The sequence below is a fragment of the Aquarana catesbeiana genome, linkage group LG02 (genome assembly GCF_042186555.1).
Source record: "Aquarana catesbeiana isolate 2022-GZ linkage group LG02, ASM4218655v1, whole genome shotgun sequence".
In the NCBI taxonomy this organism is placed as follows: Eukaryota; Metazoa; Chordata; class Amphibia; order Anura; family Ranidae; genus Aquarana; species Aquarana catesbeiana.
The window spans coordinates 306,863,783-306,876,338 of record NC_133325.1 but is presented as its reverse complement, the minus strand read 5'-3'; the positions used below and the strand labels follow the sequence as shown (position 1 = coordinate 306,876,338).

At 42.0% G+C, this 12,556-nt stretch overlaps 1 protein-coding gene across 2 annotated transcripts in view; it reads right to left on the bottom strand.

The window, feature by feature from the left end:
- The window catches only part of GABRB3 (gamma-aminobutyric acid type A receptor subunit beta3), a 682,386-nt gene that overhangs the window by 57,691 nt on the left and 612,139 nt on the right, over positions 1-12,556 (bottom strand). For both annotated transcript variants that reach the window (XM_073614636.1, XM_073614637.1), the window contains one exon: positions 6,293-6,430. In XM_073614636.1, the coding sequence (XP_073470737.1) occupies positions 6,293-6,430 (138 nt within the window). The remainder of the gene's footprint in view (positions 1-6,292; positions 6,431-12,556) is intronic.

Sequence of the window (12,556 nt, the reverse complement as noted above, 5' to 3'; positions counted from 1 at the left end):
CACACCTTTTTAACAAAGAGTGAAAAATGTAAGGGGGTCTGAATACTTTCCGTCCCCACTGTATGTTTCCCTGAGTAAACAGAAAACAGAATAAAAAGCGTAATATGCATTTGATGTTTCTTTTTAAAATGCTCTGAATGAAGGTAACAAAAAAATAAAAATGAGATAATATATGCAAAGTCATTTAATTAGTCAGTATCCAGGTGCAAGTCTATGTGGCTTTATTAACACTTTGACATATGCACTCTCTCTAAGGATAGAGTTCACGCAAAAGGGATCCCTGAAACGTTGCATATTTTAAATGTTTGCTGATATTTATTTGCATATCATTTATTATGAGGACACCTGTGTGCTTTGGGATAGATTGCTATTCCTAAACATTTGTTTTTCCTTAATTTTAATTCTTAACATACTTAGACTGTAAATGTTTACTTGTAGTAAGCAGGTTACTATATATATATATATATATATATATATATATATATATATATATATATATAAAAAAGTATTTGATCCCTTGCTGATTTTGTGCGTTTGCCCACTGACAAAGAAATGATCAGTCTATCATTTTAATGATAGGTTTATTTTAATAGTGAGAGACAAAATAACAACTTTTAATTATAATGAAACGCATTTCAAAAAAGTTATAAAATCATTTACATTTTAATGAGTGAAATAAGTATTTGTCCCCTATCAATCAACAAGATTTTTGGCTCCTAGGTGTCTTCTATACAGGTAGCGAGCTAAGATTAGGAGCACTCTCTTAAGGGGAGTGCTCTTAATCTCAGCTTGTTACCTGTATAAAAGACACCTGTCCACAGAAGCAATATATCAGATTCCAATCTCTCCACCATGGCTAAGACCAAAGAGCTGCCCAAGGATGTCAGGGACAAGATTGTAGACCTACACAAGGCTGGAATGGATTATAAAGACCATCGCCAAGCAGCTTGGTGAGAGGGTAACAACAGTTGGTTTGATTATTCGAAATGGAAGAAACACAAAATAACTGTCAATCTCCCTCGGTCTGGAGCTCCATGCAAGATCTCTCTTCGTGGCGTTTCAATGATCATGAGAGCTAGGGTTGCACCAATATCAGTTTTTTAAGACTGAGTACGAGTACCGATACCTTTCCTAAAGTACTCGCTGATACCAATTACCTATTTTTAATTTTTTAATTTTTTATTTATTTACATTTCTTTTGACTATACCTTTAACTTTTTTTGGATCAATGTTATTACTATTATAAGGGATAAGCAACATGGCCGCAACACACAGCACACTTGGGACGGCACTGTCGGCAGACTCAGCACGGCACAGTAATAATTTTGCCCCCCCCCCCAAGCTACACCACTCCCGGCGGGCCCCTTTCGTGGCCGGCCCTTAGACCACAGCCGAACTGACCAAGATAGGCGGAGAGGGGGTTATTGTTTAGGGTGGAGAGGCGGGGAGGGGGGTTATTGTTTAGGGTGGAGAGGTGGGGGTTATTGTTTAGGGTGGAAAGGTGGGGAGGGGGTTATTGTTTAGGGTGGAGAGGTGGGGGGTTATTGTTTAGGGTAGAGAGGCGGGGAGAGGGTTATTGTTTAGGGTGGAGAGGTGGGGGGGTTATTGTTTAGGGTAGAGAGGCGGGGAGAGGGTTATTGATTAGGGTGGAGAGGCGGGGAGGGGGTTATTGTTTAGTATATAATAAGGAAGCTGCGCTAAAAGAAATAGAAGTATGTCCCGAAAGTTGTGAACATCCAATGGGAGCACTTAAGAATCTTGCAAACACCAGGGTGTGCACACATAAACAAGGTGAAATGCCCGACCACCGTAGCTGTAGATTAGGCTTACCAGACAGCAAACATTAGAGGCGAATGGCTTTCAACCCAGCCAGGACCTTTAAATTTTGCAGATGATCACAATAGGGAAGGTGATTTGGATGGTTGAAATCCCTCACTTACTCCGGCTAAGGTATCCATTCCCTCAGTATGTGACCCAAAAGAGAAAAAGAACTGGCCATAGTGTAATATATCCAAGGTAACTTTAATAAAACGTGGTAATGCACTTACAGTTAAGAAGTAGTAGTCATTGAGAACATCCGATTGGTGACGAAACGCGTCTGGAGAGGCACATAGTGGCGCCACCACGCGATCAGGAGAGGAGGACGGCCTCCGCTCTGTGTTTGTTTACATATGCGATACTACTACTTCTTAACTGTAAGTGCATTACCATGTTTTATTAAAGTTACCTTGGATATATTACACTATGGCCAGTTCTTTTCTATTTTGGGTCACATACTGAGGGAATGGATACCTTAGCCAGAGTAAGTGAGGGATTTCAACCATCCAAATCACCATCCCTATTGTGATCATCTGCAAAATTTAAAGGCCCTGGCTGGGTTGAAAGCCATTCGCCTCTAATGCTTGCCGTCTGGTAAACCTAATCTACAGCTACGGTGGTCGGGCACTTCACCTTTTTTATGTGTGCACACCTTGGTGTTTGCAAGATTTTTAAGTGCTCCCATTGGATGTTCACAACCTTCTGGACATACTCCTATTTCTTTTAGCGCAGCTTCCTTATTATATATTGGACTTTTTGTGTTATCGCACTGCATGCTGCTGCTTTCTCATTGGTGTATTCAATGACATATTTTTTCAGGGCGTTTTTTTTCTTTTCGGTTATTGCTTAGGGTGGAGAGGCTGGGAGGGGGCTATTGTTTAGGGTGGAGAGGCGGGGAGGGGGTTACTGTTTAGGGTGGAGAGGTGGGTAGAGGGTTATTGTTTAGGGTGGAGAGGTGAGGATGCGGTTATTGTTTAGGGTGGAGCAGGGGTTATTGTTTGTATATGCAGGAAGGGAGAGGGAAGGGGAAATGCAGGAAGGGAGGGGGCAGGGAAGGGTGGTATTTGGGAACCCCACAGCTGCCAATCACTGCCCTGCCCTACAACACCCAGCAGACCTGCCCTCCCGCCCTCCAAAAATTTCTGCAGCAGCTGAGACAGTTTGGGAAAGTCATCAAAGGTGGGGGGAAGCAAAGCCTGGCTCAGTGCAGGACACACTATTCACCAGGTAGATCAGCCACCCGCAGAGAAGCCCGAGGAGGAGAAGCACATTGCCCAGATGACACAACAAACAGAGCCAAGGGGGAGGGGCATGGCTAAGAGGGTGGGGGCATGGCCTTCATGGAAGGGAGTGGGGCCGGTGCAGGAGGGGGCGGGTCCACTGCTGGGAAGGGAAATCCCAATGACAGCTAAAACATCATCCATTGTTAAGGGCACGTTAGCCCCGCTCCTTAACAACCGATAATTGCCTGCATTCTTTTGTATACATTTCATCAGTCAGCGAGGGAATCCCACACACAGATGAAAGGTATCAGTTTCTAGTATCGGCACATTTGCATGTGTACCGATACTCTTGCAAATGCTTAGTATTGGCACTGATACCGATACTAGTATCGGTATCGGTGCAACCCTAATGAGAACAGTGAGGAATCAGCCCAGAACTACACGGGAGAAACTTGTCAATGATCTCAAGGCAGCTGGGACTATAGTCACCAAGAAAACAATTGGTAACACACTATACCATGAAGGACTGAAATCCTGCAGCGCCCGCAAGGTCCCCCTGCTCAATTAAGCACATGTACAGGCCCATCTGAAGTTCGCCAATAAACATCTGAATGATTCAGAGGAGAAATGGGTGAAAGTGTTGTGGTCAGCAGAGACCAAAATTGAGCTCTTTGGCATCAACTCAACTCGACGTGTTTGGAGGAGGAGGAATGCTGCCTATGACCCCAAGAACACCATCCTCAACGTCAAACATGGAGGTGAAAACATTATGCTTTGGGGATTATTTTCTGCTAAGGGAACAGAAATAAGCAGAGGCCTGGCATGTGTGTCATTGGGTGCGTGACGACATACATTTTTGTGCTCAGACACACGCCATGTATGTTAGTTACTGGAGCCCAATGGTCTTTATCAGGACAGCACTCTTGCTCAGAAGTTACTGGTTTATCATCAGCTTCCTGTATCCTGTGTTCCCCTGCTCTGTATTCTTGAATTATCTGCTACTGACTCAGCTTGTTCCTGGACCTGTCTTCAGCTTCTCTCCTTGTTCTGACCTTGGCTTGCTCTCATTGACTTTGCTTCTGCTTGCTACCAGTGTATGGCACCACTGTGTATGACCTTGGCACCGGCACCTAACTTTGTCTTCCACTCTAGCCCTGCTGCCTAAATCTGCTTGCTCATTTGGAGGGTCACCTGGCCTGCCATCATCCTGGTCCAGCTCTGCCTTCATAAGGAGTCTTATCATCACAGACCGTCAGGCAACCAAGCGGCTGGCAAACCCTGATTTTTGGGCGCAGCACCTCCTGTCACCACCTTCAGGGGTGCTCTGCACTCAGCCACAAGGGGAGCACTCTCATCACTCCGGGTTCCGACCAGGTACGTGACAGGTGCAAACCATAATAAATTATTGATACAACAATGCCATTCAGATGCAGCATTAAATATCTGCTGCTGTCTATGCAGAAAATGCTTGCGCTGTATGCTTAAGTGAGTTATCAGATATCTTGAAGATAATTTCCTTTTCCCTGTATAACCAATATGAATAATTTGGCTGTGTATGATTACATTGATTCACTGCATAAAGATGGTTGGGGCATGATCTACCTATACCATAGTACATAAGAGGTGCTGAATAAATCCTGTTGCTAATATGCATAACCTTATTAATCTATTGCAGGAAGACATCCATAGGATAATTAATTAAAGTGGTTGTAAACCTAAGACATGAAATCTGAACAAAGCATATCCTTCTATACTATGTATCCAAAGCTCTGAGTGTGATTTCTCCCCACTGCCTCATTCTTCTGTTATCTGAAGAGTCATGCCTGAAAGCTTTTTCTTACACCAAAACAAAATGGTGGTGGGGAGAGAGCTCCAGCACACAGCCTGTGATTGACAGCCACAACTGTGCTTGTTCTCCATGTAGTGTAAGGAAGAGGGTGTGTCCCTTCCCTCCAATCAGAGCTCTTCTCCCTTGGCTGTGCAGTGTGTGAATTCAGATCTATGCCCCCTGCTTTGTGCTGGTGAGAGATGCTGACAGATTCTGTGTAAATTCTGTGTTTTGTAGAAGGATGTAGAGGACAGAGGGCTGCATATAAACAGGTACAGCTTATGTATAAAATTTGTTTCATCTCTGTGTATCACCTGAGGCCCGTCACTTCACTGGTTATACTTAGTATGGGTTTTCAACCACTTTAATAATCCTCACTGTGTGCTGATTAAGTCTTGCCATTAATGTGGCCTGTCTGATATTACTACAATATAAGTTACCCAACAGCAACATCAAACATATGTTATATAGGAGGGAGCCAGTTTGTATTTGGTTTCTTTTAAGTACTTGGTCAAGTTGCTTTTTAACTGTGTTTTGTATATGTTTTTTATTGTTAAATAAAGAAATGTTTTAGGGTTTAATATCTGGCATCTAGGGTTTAACATTAGACACACATTCCCTCTTTCTTTATAAGGACAGTGGAGTTGAGTCAAAATCTTTTTTCTGTCTTTTACTTTTCTTTTTTGCACCGAGGACTCCTCCACTATACATGATAATAGGAATATTCTCTCCACATGGATAAAACATTCCTATTGATTACCACTGTTGATTTGATGATTGATGCAAATATTAGATACATTAAAAGAGTTTTGCTGTGTGTATTTGTGTGCTTACTAAGATTAATTTACTAAAAGAGTAGAAATTGTTCACTCAAGTGAAAGTTACAGTGAGTACTACTGTACTTTGGTTGGGTATTAAAAATTCCAGAGATTCACCCAATTTACTAACACTGACCTTGCAAAGTGAGCAGCCTTAATTTCAAGATCGATTGTACTAAGCATCTCAAACAAAATGACCAAAAAAATAATATTACAAATAGAAGTCCACTCAAGATCTAAAAGATGTAAAGAGCAAAGCATAATGTCATATAACAGATCATATACATAACTATATAATTCATATGACTTTATCTAATAAGAACCATAATAATGGGCATATGGCAGTAGCCCATAACAACAAATAATTTAGTTTCTTACTGACCTCAATACATGAAACTGATATCTGATTGGCTACTATCGATTACTGTATAGTTTGAATTATCATTGCTTTTTACACTCTCTAACCAATCATGCTCCTATTTGTGCAGTGTTTGCATTGATCATTAGCTGAGAACAGCATGGCATAACCTAGAAGAATGTATGGTACCAAATAGAAAAGTATTTTGTTTTTTGTTTGGTTAAATATAATAATTTTAAACTCTTACCTGTGGCAAACACAACATTCTTGGACACCAACCTATGATCCATTATGGAAAACTGAGGAAGTTCTATCCTCTCAACACCAGTTACAGCATTATCGCCCCCTCTCCAGTAGAACTCAATGTCATCTGTTGTATAGCCATCTGCAAAGTATACACAAAAGAAGCAATTTTCATTAACATAAAAAATACAATTCAATACCATGTGCACAAAAGGATGTATCTAAACAGTATCTATTATATATTAGTAGCCAGACAATGGCTCCAGCACTCGATCTGTGCATATGGCCAGGTGCTCTACACAAGTAAATTATCACAAGCAATGGTAAGATAGACACACATAGGCATTTTTTATGTCTATGTTTCATCAAGTCTCAGCCCACGTTGAGAAAGGCTGTCAGGGCCCAGATCTGAACCTACAAACTCCATTGCCTCTGGCAAAGTCTCTTCTTGCTGAGCCACCTGGAATGCTGGACAGCTCCCTGGACAATTACTTAAAATATCTTGCCTTGAACCCTGACTTCTTTAACCTTGAACTCTTTGCTCCTCCCATAAACTTCCCATTTAAGCCTTAGCACTTCCTGTTTGCCAGATTATTGTGCTCCTAGCCAGCCAATATTTCTCTCTTGTTGGTCCTGCTGCCACCCGTATCTTCGCTACCTCTCCTTACCGACACTTGGCTTGTTCCTCGACTACACTTCTGCTTGATCTCAACCTGCAACCACCAGGCATTGTTTTTCACTAACCAGTATTTTATTTCCATCATAAATGGCTCTATTCTCTGCCCTGCTCAATAGATACCTCAAAGAACTTCAATCACCTGTCAGAAGACAGTATAACTGGTGTGATAATTTTACTCTATTGACTTTTTATACATAAGCAACAAAATAAAAAAAAAATGTTTTAGCCCTTGGCAGATGTCTTTTTAATTATGAAATGCCCCAGATGGAGCCTTGTGCCGATGTCACCGCATACCTGGAACTGGAGGTGCCTTGCAGGCATGGTAATTTGTATACATGCATATCATTTTAACTACTGTGAGTATATTTGGTAATTTAAATAAATGCTATTTTAGCCTTTTATCACACTATGGAGAGGCACTTTTTTGTTTTCCTTACATGAATATCCTTATGTGAAGTTGTGACTGGTCTGCTCAGTGGTTGGCCTGTAGGGATAAAGATCATTGGGAAGAGAGAGTGGTGGCTGTGGTGAGAGTTTTTATGTGGTACATGACTGACCTCTCTTGAGAAAGATACTATGGGGGTTATTTACGAAAGGCAAATCCACTTTGCACTACAAGTGCAAACTATAAGTGCAAAGTGCACTTGGAAGTGCAGTCGCTGTAAATCTGAGGGGTAGATCTGAAATTAGAGGAAGCTCAGCTGATTTTATCATCCAATCATTTGCAAGCTAAAATGCTGTTTTTTACTTTCCTTGCATGTCCCCCTCGGATCTACAGTGACTGCACTTCCAAGTGCACTTTCAGTGCAATTTCAAGTGCGCTTTGAGCTTGTAGTTTGCACTTGTAGTTCAAAGTGGATTTGCCTTTCGTAAATAACCCCCTGTATAACAGTTGGGGTGACGGTTGTTGCTGATGATATACTTTGTTGTGTTGGATTCCACCTAAGGAACACCACATCATGGATATACGGATTGGGACTTTCTGTGGACTTTAGATTGCTTATAATTTTTTTTTGTTGTTCAATATATTTATGTTATTGTTCATTGTGTTTTTTCCACAATTTATCTATAGCGCAACACTAGTTTATATAAAATGTTATATACATAATAGTGCAGAAATTGATAACATAATGTGTATGTAGTAAACACAACTGATCTATGTTATAAAACATTTGCTGTCCTGAACAAAATAATAGCCAAACATGTCAGAAAACAAAATACAGTAATGAAAATACTGCATGAATTATTCTATAGTGAATGGCTCTAAAGCGTAACTAAACTCATTAATTTACATCCCATTAAACTCAAAATTCTCTATTGCAAGTCGCTATGACATCCCCTGCCTGCTGAACCCAGTGCAATCTTGTCTAAATTCCAGCATTTCATTTCCTTTTCCATAGGGGCCTTCCAACACTGACATCATTATTAAATCCTACTAAAAAAATATAACCTTCATTTCTAGAAAAAAATTCCCATGGTGTTTCTGAAGCAAGGCATCACATCACAGCACTTCTTCATGGTTAATAGATTGAGAGCTGGTGGCTTTTAAGAGCTTCTTCCTTTGTGGGGCAAAAGGGGGAGGGGAGACTGGTGTCACCCTGGCACTGTGTAGAACAAATCCCAGCACCTGGAGGATGCTTTTAATCTAGCCCTAAATGTACATACTGTATGCATCTTTTCAACTTGACATAGAAAAATTGGCAAAAATGCAACAGAACGCGTTCTCCTGAATTGCCCACTACCTAAAGACCATAGCAGGTGAGATTTTAAATGGAACAGTCTTTTTTTTTTACTTTAAAAACAGGTCCTCTCTAGTAATCATTTTGATTGCCTGCTGTGTAAGATCTAACAATCTAACATTGTCTGCTTATATGCTCCTATAAGTATGCAATTAAAAAAAAATGGTAAAAACCTGTAAAAGCTTCAGTTCAGAAACCAGAACTTAGAGCAGAAGTCAATCATTACAAGGCAAATATCTTGATTTAACTTCTCACATGTATTGCTGAACTCTGGTGATTACAGTCCAGTCTTTATAGCAACATACTGTATAGGGAGTATGGTGAATGTGGCCAGAAAACAAAGTACAAAGTGTAATGACCTGGTAAGCAACCAAAAAGAAACCATCTTTCAGTAAGATGGCCTAAGATCCCACTGGTTGCTCTTGGTTATGGCACCTACATTAAAATGTTACTGTATATATATATATATATATATATATATATATATATATATATATATATATATATATATATATATGTATATTGTGGCAGTAGTACCCTGTCCTGCCTGGAAGATTGCTGGTTTACGCCACATTTTGGAGAGAAAGGCACGCTGATTGCACAGCTGTGTGCTGGGCTATTTAGTTGTGACCTGGCTATGGCTCAGGGTTCCAGCCAACAGACAGGAAGTCTTTGCATGGGAGTCAGGTGGATGCCCATTCTTCTGCAGGGGGCAGCCAGAGTATGCATGTCCGCAGGAGGCAGACGTACTTGGTGACAGAGCAGCAAGGAGCTGATCAGGAGTAAGCTAGGAGAGAGCTTAACTCTAGGAAACTCTTTTGGGTCTGAGGAGCAGACCTAAGGCCTAGGCAGCGCTTTACAAAATTAGGGCAGACAGTACAAGTACAATACAATTCAATACAGGAGGAATCAGAGGGCCCTGCTCGTTAGAGCTTACAATCTAGGAGGGAGGGTCAAGTTATACAAAAGGGTAATAGCTGTGGGGGATGAGCTAATGAAGAAAATAGTGCAGTTGTTAGATGGAGGCAGGATAGTCTTCTCTGAAGAGGAAAGTTTTCAGGGATCGCCTAAATGTGGATAAAGTTGGAGACATTCTGACAGATTGGGGTAGGGAATTCCAGAGGATGGGCGAGGCTTGGGAGAAGACCTGGAGGCGGATGTGGGAGGCGGTGATGAGGGAGCTAGAGAGCAGGAGGTCTTGGGAGGAACGGAGATGGCGATTAGGTTGGTATTTTGAGACTAGGTTAGTGATGTAGCTGGGGGCAGAGTTGTGGATGGCTTTGTAACTTATTGTTAGTATTTTGAATTTAATTCATTGGGCGAGTGGTAGCCAATGGAGGGATTGGCAGAGAGGGGTAGCAGACACTGAGCGGTTTGTAAGGTGGATGAGTCTGGCAGCAGCATTCATGATGGACTGAAGGGGGGATAGTCTGTTTAAAGGTAAGCCAATGAGGAGTGAGTTGCAGTAGTCAAGGTGAGAGATAACCAGGGAGTGAATCAGGAGCTTTGTGGTTTCATTGGTTAGAAAGGGACGTAGTTTAGAGATGTTGCGGAGGTTGAGGCAGCAAGCTTTGGAAAGTGATTGGATGTGGGGCTGAAAGGAGAGTTCAGAATCTAGATATAGATAAGATATAGATATCTAAATAAATACAGAAAATAAATACTGAAAACGCACCTACCGTTTGAGTCTGATAACCCCATTCTTACACGTGGTGGAGATATTGCTTCAGGCAGATTTAGAAGAGTTCCAGATCTTCGCATACCAAAAACAGTGAGTAGCAAGAAACTGTGTTTTGCAGCAATGCTGTGAGGATCAGCTAATGTGAACCAGTGGAGTCTGCATGTGAAAGTGTGCTGTCTAACCAGTTCCCGATCGGCGCACGCCGATGTACATCGGCAGAATGGCACGGCTGGGCAAATGGACTTACAGGTACGTCCATTTGAATTCCCCGCCGTGCCATTGCGTGCGCGCGCTGGCCGGGAGCTCCGTGAGTCGGGTCGCGGGTCCCGCGGACTCGATCGCCGAGGGGATACCCGCGATCGCCTCATGGAGAGGATGAACGGGGAGATGCTGATGTAAACAGCATCTCCCCGTTCTGGCTAGTGACAAGTGTCACTGATCACAGCTCCCTGTCATCGGGAGCAGTGATCAGCATAGTGACACACACAGCCCATCCCCCCTACAGTTAGAATCACTCCCCTAGGACATACTTAACCCCTCCCCGCCCCCTAGTGGTTAACCCCTTCACTGCCAGTGTCATTTACACAGTAATCAGTGCATTTTTAATCGCACTGATCGCTGTATAAATGACAATGGTCCCAAAAATGTGTCAAAAATGTCTGACATGTCCACCATAACGTCGCAGTCACAATAAAAATCGCTGATTGCCGCCATCACTAGTAAAAAAAAAATTATTAATAAAAATGCCATAAAACTATCCCCTATTTTGTAAACGCTATAACTTTTGTGCAAACCAATCAGTAAATGCTTATTGCGATTTTTTTTTACCAAAAATATGTAGAAGAATACGATTGACCTAAACTGAGGAAAAAAAATGTTTTTTTATATATTTTTGGGGGATATTTATTATAGCAAAATGTAAAAAATAATGCGTTTTTCTCAAAATTGTCGCTCTTATTTTGTTTATAGCGCAAAAAATAAAAATCGCAGAGGTGATCAAATACCACCAAAAGAAAGCTCTATTTGTGGGAAAAAAAGGACGTAAATTTTGTTTGAGAGCCACGACGCATGACCGCGCAATTGTCAGTTAAAGCGACGCAGTGCCGATTCGCAAAAAGTGCTCTGGTCAGGAAGGGGGTAAAATCTTCCGGAGCTGAAGCGGTTAAAGAGACAGTACGCAAAATTTTCCTGTGTTAAATGGAACTGTGTTAAAAAGCGTTGTGTGCCTGACTGCAGAGATGGGGCGGTCAAAACGCAAAAAAGGAAGCAATGTTTGCTGAGATGAGAGACAGAACCTTGTGGCTGGTGGGGTTGTTACCGACAGAACAAGCCCCAGACTGGTGCAAGATGCACTTGGTTGCACTGGAGTAAAGGAAAGCAAGCCGTCACTTAGTGCAAAGAGTGAACAGAAGGGTGCGGTTGCCAGTGTCAACAAAGCAGAAATCCGTACAGCTGACTTCATACGGCCTATGCTGCCTTCTGAACATGTTGAGGACTTTTTGGATGATTTTGCGATGACTGCTTCCTACAGAGAATGGCCCAAAAGTCGCTGGGTTGAGTTGGTGCAACCTACTCTGATGGAAGAGTGCCAAGAGGTGTACCGCGGGATGTATCATAACCGAGATGACTACGACAATTTCCTAGGAGCAATCCAATCAAGTACACCCCTCACATTTTTGTACATATTTTATTATACCTTTTCATGTGACAACACTGAAGAAATTACACTTTGCTACAATGTAAAGTAGTAAGTTTCCAGCTTGTATAACAGTGTCGATTTGCTGTCCCCTCAAAATAACTCAACACACAGCCATTAATGTCTAAACTGCTGGCAACAAAAATGAGTACATCTCTAAGTAAAAATGTCTAAATTGGGCCCAAAGTGCCAATATTTTGTGTGGCTACCATTATTTTCCAGCACTGGGGCATGGAGTTCACAGGTTGCCACTGGAATCCTCTTCCACTCCTCCATGATGACATCATGAAGCTGGTGGATATTAGAGACCTTGCGTTTGAGGATGCCCCACAGATGCTCAGTAGGACTTAGGTCTTAAGACGTGCTTGGCCAGTCCATCACCTTTACCCTCAGCTTCTTTAGCAAGGTAGTGGTCTTCTTGGAGGTGTGTATGGGAGTGTTATCATGTTGGAATACTGCCCTGTGACCCAGTC